Source organism: Plecotus auritus (assembly GCF_963455305.1).
Source record: "Plecotus auritus genome assembly, chromosome: 9".
NCBI classification, from domain to species: Eukaryota; Metazoa; Chordata; class Mammalia; order Chiroptera; family Vespertilionidae; genus Plecotus; species Plecotus auritus.
The window spans coordinates 6,296,670-6,311,895 of record NC_137783.1 but is presented as its reverse complement, the minus strand read 5'-3'; the positions used below and the strand labels follow the sequence as shown (position 1 = coordinate 6,311,895).

The 15,226-nt window shown below is 56.5% G+C and overlaps 1 protein-coding gene across 4 annotated transcripts; it reads left to right on the top strand.

Moving 5' to 3' along the window:
• The first annotated feature begins 4,770 nt into the window (after window positions 1–4,770).
• On the top strand, window positions 4,771–14,963 carry CALY (calcyon neuron specific vesicular protein). Of its 4 annotated transcripts, XM_080641214.1 has the most exons (7): window positions 4,799–4,945; window positions 5,099–5,223; window positions 10,404–10,555; window positions 11,820–11,933; window positions 13,101–13,214; window positions 14,225–14,559; window positions 14,810–14,963. In XM_080641214.1, the coding sequence occupies exons 3-6, from the start codon at window positions 10,424–10,426 to the stop codon at window positions 14,519–14,521; spliced, it is 657 nt and encodes a 218-aa protein (XP_080497340.1). In that variant the 5' UTR covers window positions 4,799–4,945; window positions 5,099–5,223; window positions 10,404–10,423; the 3' UTR covers window positions 14,522–14,559; window positions 14,810–14,963. The 4 variants fall into 4 exon arrangements, with proteins under 4 accessions (XP_080497341.1, XP_080497340.1, XP_080497342.1 ...); XM_080641215.1 differs by lacking the exon at window positions 5,099–5,223 and having other exon boundaries at window positions 4,771–4,945; XM_080641216.1 differs by lacking the exon at window positions 4,799–4,945 and having other exon boundaries at window positions 5,030–5,223; window positions 14,228–14,559.
• Window positions 14,964–15,226: the final 263 nt, after the last annotated feature.

Here is a 15,226-nt window from a genome sequence, read left to right as displayed (position 1 = left end):
TCCCGAGAGCAGCTCCCAAGTGCCCGAGATGGAGCCTCAGATGGGAAGTAGGCCTCCACCTACCAATAGGTTTGGGCCTCTTGACTCGGTGAGTTCCTGGGTGTGAGACCAGGGTCACACAGGTAGACACCCTCCTGCAACCTAAGGACCTGGGGACCTGGGTGGGGGGCTGTGGTGACTCCGCACACTGCAGGAGGCCTGGAGGTAGGTGCAGCTGCTACTCAGGTGGCCCTGAGTGGAGTGGAGGCTTATACATCCGTTCCCCCAGCTGCAGACACTGGGGTGGCCCTTAGAGAGGGGACCAAGGCTTCTTCAGCCCCAAAGGCAGGGGCAGGTGGCAGGGCTGGTCTGGGGGTGGTGCTGGTGGGATGGCCCTGGGTGGAGGGCTTGAGCTGCCTGGGGTGCCAGCTGGACCCCATGCCTATGTTCCCTCAGCCCAGTGGTTGAGTGCCTACTGACTATAAAGAAGGCTGAGCTGTCCTGGGAAGTTAGGGTGGGGTGGTGCAAAAGATGGGAGGATAGGGACTGCCCAGGCAGAGGGCTGGCCTGAAGGGGTGCCTGTGAGGCTCTGATGGCACCCGGTGAGATGCTCAGACTGGGTCTCAGGGTGGAAGAAATTCCCGCCAGCCATTGTCCCAGACTCCAGGGTCTCTCCCTGAGGTTCCTCTTCCTCCAGATCCTTCTACAGCCATGTGAATGTGGGAGCTGGGATGACTGGGGGCTCCTGGGTCTCTGTCCCTCAGGGCTTGGCAGAGGCTCCCATGTGGGGGCTGGTGTCCCGACCTCTCAGAGAGCCTGAGGGACTGGCAAGCCCATTGGGTGGAGATCTGGGGCTCAGCCTGGGGAAGGGACCCTGTTTTGGGCCCATCACTGCAAGGGCTTAACCTCAGACCCCATGGCCACTGCTAGGCACACAAGGGCCTTTCTTTAAACAGTTTTATTGAGGTTTAATTGACAAATGATAAACTACACATTTCAAATGTACTAAGAAATCTATTTGGACATCACCCTGGCCATTGCAGCTCCGTTGGTTGGGTGTGGTCCCATGCACTGAAAGGTGTTGGGTTCAATTCTGGGTCAGGGCACATGCCTGGGTTGCAGATTCAATCCCTGGTTGGGGAGAGTACAGTAGGCAGCCGATTGATGTTTCCCTCTCACATTGATGTTTCTCTCCCTCTCCCTTTCTCTCTGTCTGTAAAAAAATCAACTAAAAATATATATACTGGCCCTAACCGGTTTGGCTCAGTGGATGGAGTGTCGGCCTGCGGACTGAAGGGTTCCGGGTTCGGTTCCGGTCAAGGGCATGTACCTTGGTTGCGGGCACATCCCCAGTGGGAGGTGTGTAGGAGGCAGCTGAATCGTTGTCTCTCTCATCGATGTTTCTAGCTCTCTGTCCCTCTCTCTTCCTCTCTGTGAAAAATCAATGAAATACATTAAAATAAAATAAAATAAAATAAATTTTAATATATATATATATATATATATATATGTATATATATATATATATATATATACTGTATGTCCTATCTAATAAAGAGGGAATATGCTAATTGACTGTCACACCCTCATGAAGATGGCTGCGTCCACAGCCATAAGATGGTGGCGCCCAGTCCCCTCAGCCCCACCTCATCCAGCCGGAATCCCTCAGTCCCCTCAGCCCTGCCTCACCCAGTCCCCACAACATCCAGACTTAGTACCCCAGACCCCTCAGCACCGCATCATCCAGCCGGAGTCCCCCAGTCCCCTCAGTCCCACAGGGGAAGGCAGTTGGGGGTGATTGGGCTGGCAGGGGAGGGCAGTTGGGAACGATCATGCCAGCAGGGGAGCAGTTAGGCATCAATCAGGATGGCAGGGGAGCGGTTAGGGGGCTATCAGGCTGGCAGGCAGAGTGGTTAGGGGCAATCAGGCAGGCAGGCAGGCAAGTGGGTAGGAGCCAGCAGTCCCGGATTGTGAGAGGGATGTCCGACTGCTGGTTTAGACCGGCAATCAGACATCCCCCAAGGGGTTCCAGATTGGAGAGGGTGCAGGCTGGGCTGAGGGACACCAACCCCTGTGCACAAATTTTGTGCACCAGGCCTCTAGTATAATAATAAAAGCATAGTATGCTAATTAGACTCGACATCCTTCCGGACAACCTTCCGGATGAAGCTGGGGCTGCAAGGGAAGCCTGGGTCCTGGGTGCCGGCTGGGGGCTGGTGGGAAGTCCAGGTCCCGGGTGCCAGAGGGAAGCCGGTGTTGTCAGCCAGGGGAAGGAAGGCCTACTCTTGCACAAATTTTGTGCATCGGGCCTCTAGTATATACCAGTATATATTTGGATATTGTCTACACTCAAGAGAGCCATGCAGCACTGTTGTCACCCTGCATCTCCTCTCCCCCCACCTCGCCTGCTTTCTGTCAGAACAGGTCAATTTACACATTCTGGAATGTCACATGAGTGGGACAGTGTGTGCTCTGTCAGCTGGCTTCTTGCACGCATCTGTTGTCATGGGATCATGCATGTTGTGTATATCGGTAACCCCCTTCCGCTGCTGAGCAGTGGGTTTCCCATCCTGTGGACGCATGAGCTGGGTGGTGTCTGGTGTATGGCTGTTACAGTTATGCTTGCTGTGGCCGTGCACACCCAGGTCTGTGGACAGACGGGCCTGGAGTGCGATGGCTGGGTCATGTGATAAGCGTATGTGTAACTTTTTAGGAAACTCCCAAACTGTTTTCCAAAGTCACCGCCCTAATGGACATCGCCACCACAGGGAGTGAGAGTTCTGACCCTCCTCGTTCTGGCAGCTCTGGGTGCTAGTCCTTCCTGTCAGCTGCGCTGGCGGGTGGGCAGGTGGTGGTGTCACCTCTAGTTTTGATTTGCGTTGCCAGGTGATTATTTTTATTTTTTTAAATCCTCACCCAAGGATATTTTTCCATTTTTAGAGAGAGTGGAAGAGAGAGGGAAAGACAGAGAGAAACATCGATGTGAGAGAAACACATTGATTGGTTGCCTCCTACACACTTCCCGACTAGGGCCTGGGCTGGGGAGGAGCCTACAACCAAGGTACATGCCCTTGACCAGAACCTAACCTGGGACCCTTTGGTCCGTAGGCCGACGCTCTATCCACTGGGCCATACTGGCTAGAGCTGGTGATTATTGATGTTGAGCATCTTCTCATGGGCTTATTTGCCTTCCATCTATTTTCTTTGGTGACATGAATACTTGCCCATTTTGTATTAGCACTGAGGCCTTTAATGAATCTGGTCACCAATAACAATGGGGGATTCCACACCACAGCAATTCTGGGACACTGGCTGGTGTCCCACCATTCAACTCCACTCTGACACCATCTGCCTGGCAATGGCATCAGACCCCACAGGTTAAGAGCTCAGTCCCACAAGACTATCCCCAGCCCCATTTTCAGACTCTAGTCCAGCCGTGGGCAAACTACGGCCCGTTTGGCTGTTCTATACAGCCCGCGGAGCCGAAAGAGCGGAGGGTTCTCTTGCTCTCCCCTCCGCTCCTTTACTTTGAATTTATATTAGTTCACACAAACACTCCATCCATGCTTTTGTTCCGGCCCTCCGGTCCAGTTTAAGAACCCATTGTGGCCCTCGAGTCAAAAAGTTTGCCCACCCCTGCTCTAGTCACACGTCCAGGTTGTCACCTGGGCTTCTGACCAACTGGCTATAGGTTAGAGGTTCTCATGACCTCCTGCTTGGGTTGGACTAAATTGCCAGAGCAGTTCAGAGAACCCAGATACGTTTTACTCACTAGATCACTGGTTTACTATAAAAGGATACAACTCAGGAACAGCCAGATGGAAGAGATGCACAGTCAAGGTCTGGGGAAACGTCCCCCCAAATCTCCGTGTGTTCACCAACCTGGAAGCTCTCCGAACCCTGCCCTTTTGGGTTTTTATGGAGGCTTCATTACATAGGCATGACTGACTGAATCCTTAGCCCTGGTGACTGGTTCAACTTCCAGCCCCTCTCCCCTCCCCTGAGGTCAGGGGGTGGGACTCACAAACTCATAGAGATGACTATAATTTTTTTAAAAAGACAGACAGTAACAAGTGCTGAGGAGGGTGTGTGGAGAAACTGAAGCCTCATACATTGCTGGTGGATGTACCATGGTGCAGCCACTTTGGAAAAAAATGTTATTTTAGCATTTTCTTTAAAAGTGAAATGTGAATTACCATCCTACCTCGCAACTCCACTCCTAGGTACCCACCCAAGAGAAATGAAGCTGTGTCCACACCAGGGCTGCAAGAGCATCCATGAAACACTATCAGACACAACCAGCATCGGTCCAGAGGCCTGTGTGGATGGATGGATAAAAGGAGGCCCATCTAGCCCTAGCTGGTTTGGTTCATTGGATAGAGCGTCAGACTGCGGACTGAAGGGTCCCAGGTTCGATTCCAGTCAAGGGCACATGCCTGGGTTGCTGGCTGGATCCCCAGTTAGGAGTGGGCAGGAGGCAGCCAATCAATGATTCTCTCTCATTATTGATGTTTCTATCTCTCTCTCCCTCTCCCTTCCTCTCTGAAATCAATAAAAATATATATATATTTTAAAAAGGAGGCTCATCTGAACATGGGATGGTATTCAACAGCAAAAGGGGTGGAGTGCTGATCCAGCTGCTGCCATCGCTGTCCTCCAGCTGTGAGCGGGGCTGAGCTCTTGGGGGAGGGGGGTCACGTCTCCCATGACACTCACCAGACACCTGCTGAGCGCCTTCTCTGCGAGCACTGAGCAGGTGCTGGGCCAACAGTGACCGAGAGTGACTGGCTTGCCCAAGGAAAGCGGACAGCCCCGGAGCTCCAGACGCTGAAACAGGAGAAGGAGGCCCTCCTCCGAGTGAGTGGGGTCCAAACCCAGCTGGTCCTCAACCCAGTTGACCAAGGCGGGCGGGAGGGAGGGTCTGAGTGCCTGACCAAAGACAGGACTGAGAGCCCCATACGCCCAGGTGAGGAGCAGTCAGGCCTCCGCTGGCAGAGTGCCTGTGCCCTGCGTGAGGTGTGCGCGCGCGCGTCTGAGGGGGTGTGAGGCTGTGGTGCCCGGTGCTGCTCGGGTGGGGGGCAGGCTCCGGGCTCCCCTCCCCCAGCCTGCGTCTCCCCAGCAACAGCAGCCTCGGTCTGGGGCTCGGCCCCACCCCCGCCCCACCCGACTGCGGCTGAGAAGCGTCTGGAACCGCATCCTCCTCCGGAGACCGCATTCTGCCGCAGCAGCGCGTTGGAGCCGCTTGTGAGCCATTTCCACATTTATCCCTATGGAGCCGTGGGGGTGGGGGTGGGGTGAGGGCGGCGGTAGGTGAGTGTGTGCGGGTGTGCAGGTGCGTGTGCAGGAGTGTATGGAGGGGAGCCCTGTGGCGGACTGGGGTCCTCCTGTGGGGTCTGCGCTGACCCGGACAACTGGGGGGCCCGGCGAGGCGAACCGCTGCCTGGACCGTCCAGAAGGGCCGCGGTATCTAGCCTTGCACGCATCCCCCGTCCTCAGCAGAGCGGGGAAGCTCGGGTGGGTTAGGACGGCTGGACACCAGCCCCCGCCATGGTGACTGCAGCCCCTCCCCGTGAGCCGGCTCCAGCCCCGCAAATCTGAGTCAGCGGTTGCGGCCATCCTGAGATTGGGGGAGGGGGGAGGCGGTTCCAGGACCCCAGCTCTGTCTGGGGCGGGGGTGTAGGGAGAGGGGAGTAAGGGATTGACAGAAGGAGCGTCGCGCCACAGCACGGAGAAACGCTTCGGGCTCCCGGAGGGGGTGGGGACGGCTGCGTGGGGGCCAGGAGCAGGGAGAGGGCAGGTATCGGAACCACCTGCCGCAGGCTCTGGATGCCCCGCCACAGGTGACGGACTGATACGTGGGAAGCCCAGGCCGGGTGCAGCCCTAGGTGTCCCCACCCCACCGCCCCCCGCCCCCCTCGGGGCCTCTCAGGGCTGGGCTGCCAGCCCGAAGTCAACCTGCCCTTGAAGCAGGAGCCAAACCCACGCTCGGCCTGCAGGGCGAGGGGCGGGAGGGCACCTGGGGCGGCTGGGCAGGGGGGCTGCCGGGTTCCAGCAAAGATCGCAGGCCCCGGCACTACGCAGTTGCCAGCCCGACGCGCGCAGAGCGCTGGTGCCCGTGCGCAGTGGCGCGCGCCTCTCCTGACGCAGCATCCCGAGGGGGTGGCGGGGGGGGGGGGGTGCGAAAGCGAGTCTGTGACTTGACCTGTATCCGAGCTTCGTGGGCTTTCACCTAAGAGTCCGTGGCCACCCCCCTCTCCATCCATCAGCACAGACTTGCCGTTCATCCTATACCCCCTCCCCAAGCCTCGGAGAAGAGGCTGCACCGCACCCCCCCCCCCCATTCTCCCAGGAGCCAAAAGCGGGTGGGGAGCAGGGGACCCACCGGAGAAGACACCATTACCGCGTGTGGAAGGAGCGGAGCGGAGCGGGTGGGAGGATAGAGACGACCCCTCCCCCATTCCGTGGACTTCTGTGTCTGTCATGTGAATGCGCTCAGCCCGCCTGCCCAGTAGGTCCCGTGACAGCGAAGGAAAGGCATGTGTGTGTGTGTGGGGGGGGGGTGTTACCTACACGCAGCCAGCCCCTCCCCCAGCATTCTGCCCCGGGGCACGGGGTCTGGAACTAGAGGCGGAGGGTCCAAAGGGCCCCACATAGCTTCTCCTCATCAAGACCAGGCATCCAAAGCTCATCTCGTTGCTGTGGAAACCCGCGATGATGTAACGTGGACGTCAAGCTGCGTTGGACCTTATGTTTGGCTCAAAGGGGACCGACCCCAGAAGCGGAGCTCCTTATGGGGGTGGGGGGGAGACCCTCGGCCTTCCAGCGGGCATGGTCACCAACCTGACACAGACCACGCTCAATCCTCAGCCACAGGCCGGGGTTTTTGAGCCACATGGGGCGTCCACTACGTGAAGGCCTCCAGTCTCCTTCCCTGGGTGGCGCACCCCTCCCTCCCCTCCAGCCCTGGGCACTTGCCGCCCCACCTCCCCCCGCCCCCTCATCTGCATCTCCCGTGGTCTTCGCGGCGGGAGTGCCGTTTCTTCCGCGCACTGGGTCTCTTTATATTCACTCTGATGGCTGCGTGACCACCTGTGCGTCACTGAGCGCAGACGGCGTCTTCAGGGGCTGCCTGAAGAATGCCCGCCGGCGCCCAGGTGCCCCCGCGCCCTCCAGGGCTGAGCCTCGGCCGGGCCCCGCCCCTCCTCGGGAAGCGCCCCGCCCCCAGCCTGGGGGTGGGTGTTGGGGGCTCTTTGCGGATCAGTAAGGGCCCTGGGCTAGGCGCACACCCCCAAGGAAGGGCCCTAGGAGAACCCTCCTCCCGGGAGCGCCGGGAGTCCACGATGGGGGCGGCCTCTCTCTGCCCAGCCTGCGGCTTCCAGTCCGCGTTGCAGTGGTGGTTCCTGACTGCCCCCCACCGCTCCCACCCCCCACCCCCGATACACACGCCCCGCACAGCCCTGGACTCCGTGCCCGGCATCTCTCTGCCTCTCTGCCTGGACAGGCCTCCTCCTCTGTTCCCACCCAGCCTGCCCACACCTGGAACCCGCTGGGGCAGAGACAGTGGTCACCTGAGGCCCTGGTGGGTACCCACGCTGGTGGGGCTGTTACAGGGAGAGTGTTTGGGGGTGGTGAGGTCACCCTAGGACAGGAGATTCACAGAAGTCTTTGCAGGGGGGTTGCAGGCAATAGAGAGGGAGGGGTGATGTTCGGAGGCCATTGGCTTCCTTGGGCTTTAGTAATAAATACTACAATTGGGTGGCTTGAAACAACAGACATGTATTCTTTCAGGGATCTGGAGGCCAAAGTTGGAAATCAAGGTGTTGGCATGCTCTCTTTGAGGTTCCAGGGGAAGCTCTTTCCTGCCTCTCCCAGCTTCTGGTGGCCCTGGTGGCCCTTGGCTGAGGCTGCATCACTGCAATTCCGCCTCCTTCTTCACATGGCCTCCTCCCTGTGTGTCTGTGTCCAAATTTCCGCCTTCTTGTAAGGAAGGACATCAGTCATTGGGTCAAGGCCCATCGTAAGCCAGTGTGACCTCATCTTAACCTTAGCATATCTGTAAAGACCTTATTTCCAATTAGGGCCACATTCACAGGTGCCAGGGGTCAGATCTTGTTGAATCCACAATAAGCCCTTTGTCATTTTTGGGGTGCAAACACCTTCTTGGTTTCTGTTCCCATTCTTTGAAGGCTATGTCTTTTGTTTGTGTGTTTGTTTTTAAATATATTTTTGATTTCAGAGGAAGGGAGAGGGAGAGAGAGATAGAAATATCAATGATGAGAGAGAATAATCAATTGGCTGACTCCTACTGGGGATTGAGCCTGCAACCTGGGCATGTGCCCTGACCAGGAATCGAACCATGACCTACTGGTTCATAGGCCGATGCTCAACCACTGAGCCACACCAGCTGGGCTACAGGCTATGTTTTGATGAGCAGTTTTTTTTTATTTTAAGATAGTCCCTTTATCAATATTTCCTTTATGGTTAGTGCTTATTTATCACATTGAAGAACTTGTTCTATCCCTGAGACCAGGAGGATATTCTGTATTATCTTCAAGACACTTCTCCAACTTAGGTTGATTTACTGAAAGTAGGCTTCTATGTGTGGTGTGAGGTAGGGATTGGGGTCGTTGTTTCCACATGGATGTGTGTTTATCAAAAGGTAGTCATCCCCCTTGCTTTTCAGTGACATCTCTGTCATAAATCTATGGTCTGAATGTATAAGGTGTGTCAACTAGGTCTTTGTCTACTGCATCAATACCGAACAGCTTAACCCATTGTCATGTAACAAGCTGGACACCGGGCATGAATTCCCCTTGTCCTTCTCAAGAGGTCAGGTGTGTTCTTGTTGCTCGGACTTCCATATGAAATTACAGTGCTTGTCAAGGTCACACACAAAAATTCTGTTGGAATATTTATTGGGATTTATTGATTCCACATACACATACACATCTTTTTGTTTTGTTAATCCTCACCCAATGATATTTTTCCACTGAACTTTTTTTTTAGAGACAGTGTAAGGGAGGGAGAGAGAGAGAGAGAGAAACATCAATGTGAGAGAGAGACATCGATTGGTTGCCACCCAAACAAGCCCTGACCGGAGATGGGGATCAAACTTGCAACCCAGGTACCTGCCCTTGAACAGAAATAGAACCTTTGACCCTTTGGTCCTTGGGCTGATGGTTTTCTACATGGAGGTCCTTCTCATCTCTTGTTAGACCTATTCCTGAGCATTTGCTATTTCTGATACTGTTTAAGGAGTCTTTCAAAAAAAGCATTTTCTAATATTTTGTCACTGATATATAGAAATATAATTGATTTCTGAATACCTTAAGTCCATCAACTTGCTGAGCTCTTTGTAAAAAATAAGTTTATATTGATTTTAGAGAGAAAGGGAGAGATAGAAACATAGATGTTACATCAATCGGCTGCCTCCTGCACTCGCCCTGCTGAAGATTGAGCCTACAACCCAGGCATGTGCCCTAACTGGGAATTGAACCAAAGACTTCTTGGTTCATGAGGTCTACACTCAACCACTGAGCAACACTGAACTCACTTTTCAATCTTCATAATTTACCTGAAGATTCTCTTGGATTTTCTATTCACAAGAGATGGTTTGCCTCTCCTCTTCTTCCTTTTCCCTGCCCCACAGAGTGGCTAAGTCCTAGCACCATGATTTACAGACATGGCAAAGGGCCTGTTGTCTCCATCTCCCACTCAACCTCCTGACTCTCCCCTCTTGTCAGGGATGCCCGCTTTCCAGGTGGCCCAGCCCTGTGTACACCACTGCTACTTTGTCCTCCCAGCTAGCATTTGGGTTTACTCAGCGACGTCCTCTTCTGTCGATCCTGTTACTTCTTGCATCTTTAGGAGGGTTGCCAGTTAAAACACAGGATGCCCAGTTAAATTTGAATTTCAAATATACAACAAATGACTTTTTAGAATCAGTATGCCCTATATTGCATGGGATGTACTTATACTGAAGAAGGAGGAGGAGGAGGAGGAGGAGGAGGAGGAGGAGGAGGAGAATCCTTTTTGTCTGAAATTCAGATTTAACCAGTGTCCTGTATTTGTATTTGCTAAGTCTGGCCACCCTACCCTCAGGCTTCTATCAGAGATTGTTTTCTGTTGACTGGAGTCACTGCCTTTAGACTGTCCTCTAGCAGGTCAGCCAGTGGAAGACTCTGTTGCCCTTGTGTGTCTGGGCAGTCACTGGTCTGAAGTGCCACCCCCGGCATGGCTGTGGGGCCCCGAGGGAGCCCAGGGGCCAGGAAGGGAGTTTGGCCTGGCCACTCACGGCCCACCCCAGCTCTGGTATGAGGAGCATTGGGGCCAGTCCTCTCTGAACCCTCTCTGTTCAGAGCCTGCTGGGGTGGGCATCTGCTAGGTGGCCAGTGTGCAGTGACCCTGTGTTTGCCTCTGGACAGGACAAGGACCACCATCCACCATGGTGAAGCTGGGCTTCAGCTTCGGGAAGTTCGGCAGAGACCTCGGGTACCAGGATGGTGTTACCATGGACAGCGTCCCTCTGATCAGCCCCCTGGATGTCAGCCAGCTCCAGCCACCATACTCTGACCAGGTGAGTGGCCTGGGCCAGTGGGGGGATCCTTCTCAGCCTGCGCTGGGAACAAAGGGGTGCAGAGAGAGATTTATTTAGATATGGCCTCCTCCAAGGTGCAGGAGGGCAGGCAGAGGAAGGGCCAGCTGGGTGGAAACCTAGAGCCACATGCAACCAGCTCCCTCATCCCCCAGAGCCACCCTGTCCTCATTTGTAAACGGAGTAACCTGGTCACAGGTGACTGAAGATTCACACACTGTTTAGAAGACAGCACCCAGCCCGTGGTGCTGCCCAGCGGGGACTCAACAAGCAAAATTCCCACCCTGTCCTGCTGGGCACACTGTGTCTTGGGTCAAGCCTGAGGCGGGGTCCTGGGGACAGTGGCTGGTAGTGGGAGAGCTTTCAGCAGGAATCTGTGAGAAGCAGAGCTCAGGGTAGCCCTGCCTGATCCCATGTGAGCTGCAGAGTATGAGTGACATCAAGACTTGTCCTAACTGGGGGCGGGGAGGTGGCCATCTGTACCCATATCTGCCAGCTATGGGCTGGGGACCATGAGGACAGCCCCCCCATCCCCCCAGACATTGGCTGAGAGCAGTTCTCCAGCGATCTGGGCTTCCACTGCATCTGCTACAGTTCTGGACCCAGTCCTCAGTGGACACCTTGGGAAGGCTCAGTCCTTGCTCCTATGGAACACAGGACCGCACCTGCCTGGGCCCTCTATGGAAGGGCCCTCAGGACTCTGGGACCCAGAAGAGGAATCAGGGTGACTCCCTGGAAGGGGAGGCAAGCTGTGGGGCCACTGAAGGGGAAGCTCCTGGCGGGAAGAGGTGGGACCTTCAGAGCTGAAGGCAGCCAGCAGACAGAGGGGCTCCGTCCATGGTCTGGCCAGGCCTCATGGCTGCATGGACCCAGCAGACTTACAGCACCCACTTTTCTTGGCCTCAGCTTGTCGTCACTGGAGCCCAGCCACTACCAGCCGTGGGCAAACTACGGCCCATGGGCCGGATCCGGCTGTTCTATCCGGTTCTCTTGCTCTCCCCTCTGCTCCTTTACTTTGAATTTATATTAATTCACACAAACACTCCATCCATGCTTTTGTTCCGGCCCTCTGGTCCAGTTTAAGAACCCATTGTGGCCCTCGAGTCAAAAAGTTTGCCCACCCCTGCTGACTAGACAGTCCTGGCAGATGATCAGTACTCACCCTATTGCTGAGCAGCTGAGCCCCTGCCCCATCCCTTCCTGGCCCTCCCAGCTCAGGGGCCTCCTGGGTCATCTCTTTGCACAGGTGGTCATCAAGACACAGATGGAATATGGACTGCCCTCCACAGAACCGCTGAAGAAGTTCCCAGACCTGGAGGCCCAGAAGCTGGCCTCCACCAACCCGGAGGAAGGACGCGGGGTAACCGAACCCTTCCCACCCAGTGCTTCTGGGGGGTCAGTCCCATGGAGATTCAGATTAGGATCAAGGGGCTGAGGCAGCCACAGGCCTGAGCACCCAGGGCTGGGCCAGGTGGGATGGATCCCCTTTCTCAGACTGCTGCTGTCAGGGAAGTTGGACAAGGAAGTGCCCGTTCAGAGGCATGGTGGGGTGGGCACTAAGGCTGGGTGCTTAGGGGTGGAGGTGCTGAGGGATTTGGGGCTGAGCAGCGCCAGGCTGACCTCTGGCCAGTGGGACCCAATCCTCCCTCCTGCTGTACAGTGGGTGACAGCCACTGTGGGCAATGCGTGCATCCGCCTTCCCAGCAGGTCATTTGTCTCTTCCTTGGTGACTCATTGGTTTTCTTTCTTTTCTAAAAAATATATTTTTGATTGATTTTAGAGAGGAAGGAAGAGGGAGAGAGAGATCGAAATATCAATGAGAGAATCATTTTTTTTAAAAAATATATTTTATTGATTTTTTACAGAGAGGAAGGGAGAGGAACAGAGAGTTAGAAACATCAATCAGCTGCCTCCTGCACACCTCCCACTGGGGATGTGCCCGCAACCAAGGTACATGCCCTTGACCGGAATCGAACCCGGGACCCCTCAGTCCGCAGGCCGACGCTCTATCCACTGAGCCAAACCGGTCAGGGCGAGAGAATCATTGATCGGCCACCTCCTGCAAACCCCACACTGGGGATGGAGCCTGCAACCTGGGCTTGTGCCCCGACCAGGAATCAAACCGTGACCTCCTGGTTCATAGGTTGATGTTCAACCCCTGAGCCACGCCGGCCAGGCTTGTTGGTTTTATACAAAGTATAGAAAGTCACTTTTCCTGCTAGGTGCTCTGGCAAATATTTTCTCCCACCCTTTTTTTTTAGCATTATTAATTTTACTAATAATGATTTTTCTCATTTTCCCTGTACTATTTCTAAAGCCTTTCATGTTTCAATAGTAAAACCTGCCTCTTCCCCCTATTGTTTCTGAGAAGGAAAGCCAGCCTCCCCCTCCCCCCCACGCCCCACGGGCTAGCAGGGTGGGGGGGCTCAGCTGGGTTCGCAGCCCCATCATGAGGACTGCTCCAGGAGCCCATCCTGGGTTCCGTGCCCCCCCCCCCATGGGTTCCTCTCCTCTCCCTCACCTGCAGATGCCCCCAGCACGTATGCTGGCCTTCGTCATGGCGCTCATGGGCTGCCTCCTGATCATGTACAAGGCCCTCTGGTACGACCAGTTCTCCTGCCCAGATGGCTTCCTGGTTCGGGTAAGGCAGGCAAGCTGGGCCCAGAGTGGGGAGGGGGTCCCCAGGCAGAGTTCCAGGGAGCGGCCCTGGGGGTCTCCAGTGGAAGCATGGCGACGGGTGCCCCCGGGGGAGCCCAGGGCGTGTCCTGCTCCTGTGGGAATATGATCTCCAAAGCTCCTTGTGCTCCCGTTACCTTCCCAGAAAACATTCCAATCCTCTTTTGAAAGATTCAAAGAAAAGGTGTTTTAGCAAGAGATGTCATCGTCCTGTGAGTAAGAACTGAGTAAAACCTCAGGGAGGAGGTGCAGGGACAGAGGGGGGCTGGCCAGTCAGTGCTTCCCGGCGGGCACCCTGGTCTCTCCCTCGCTGACCGGTGTGGGGGCTTTCTATGTGATATGCCATTAACATCTTCCCACAGTTGGCAAATATTTTCTCCCTTCTCTTTTTTCTCTCAACGTTAGTAAGGGTTTTTAGCATTTTTAGTGTCTTTCCTAACGCCTCTAATTTTTCAGTAGTGAAATCTGCTCCTTTCACCCTAACCCCAGCGATCCTGAGATGGGGCCTGGGAGGCCTGTCTGTATTCCCAGGGGTTCCCTATCCCCCACTCACTGGGGTTCCCTCCATGTCCTCTGGGTGGAGGTGGGCTGGGGTGTGCCCCTGGAGCCCCCTTCCCTTCACTCCTGAGGAGGGGCCACCACCCTCCTCCTGAGAGGGGTTGACGCCCCACGGACCCCCACTTCTGAATTGGAGGTCAACTTCGGTGGCTGGAAATTAGGGCAGAAACAAATGTATTTCGGGTGATTGTGCGCAGTATTATTGAACTGCTCCAAAGCAGAAGGGACAGGAAGGCCTAGAGGTCCCGGCCCTCCCCTCCTGTGGCTCACAAATGTGGCTGCCGCTCAGTGGTCGGTGTCGTCGGGAGAGCTCACCCCCATTTGCACACCTGAGCCCAAGGGGCAGCCCCTCCCCCCCCCGCCCCGCCGGAGACCCTCTGGCCCCGCCCCCTGACCCGGCCCCGCGCTCCCCCGCAGCAGCACAAGATGTGCACCCCGCTGTCCCTGGAGATGTACTACGCGGAGATGGGCCCCGAGCGCCACCGCAGCATCCTGGCGGCCATGGGGGCCTACCCGCTGAGCCGCAAGCAGGGCACTGAGCCCCCCGTGGTCTGGAGGAAGATCCATCCCGTCTTCAAGGAGGGGCCCAAGGCGTCCACCCAGGCGGGCCCCGCGACCACCGAGGCCCCCGGGAAGCCGGCGGCGGGCGCCGAGAAGGAGGCGGCGCTGAAGGCGGAGGGGAGCGCCCCGCCCCCGGCCCCGGCCCCGCAGTGACGGCCGGCCTCCGGGCCCGAAGCCACGAAGCCCCGTAGGTGAGCCACTGGACGGGGACTCTGGCCCCGGCCACCATTCAGAGCCAGGGACCCTCCTCCCGGCACCCCCCACCCCCATGGGGACCCACTCCGCCTGCCAGCCTTACCCTGGGGTGCTGTCCCCCCACGCGGCTGCTGGGACAGCGTCTGAGCGCCCGAGGCGGGGGCAGGGCGGGGCGGGTGAACCCGTGGTGGGAGAGGGGGGATCCCCACGGAAATGGGCGGTCTCACCCCTCCGCCCTTTCCGCAGCGCCCCCCGCCCGCGGCACCCGTGACCGCCCCGCCAGATGCTGTCCCACCACGTGGTCGTGCGTGCCCCTGTTCCCAGGACCCCCGCTGCCGCCTGCCGCCAGGAGCCTCTAGCCCTGTCGCTTTTCTCTAAATAAAGATTCACATCCACCTGGCCTCCTGGTTATCCCGAGCATCCTCGGTCGCTCCGGCCTTTTCCTGTCCCCCAACCCCCATGTGGTTGAGCCCCCGCCTCGTGTCCCCCTGAAGAACTGGGTGGACGGTGAGCTGGGCCCTGGGCACTGAGGTTCAGGAAGGCGGGAGAGGGAAAGGGGGCCCTTCGCGGTGGGCCTGGGGGTCAAAGCCACCCGTACCCAGGGCCTTGTGGTTTCTCTCTCAGTGGCTACAGTACAGTAACTTCACCTGCACCCAAGGGAGC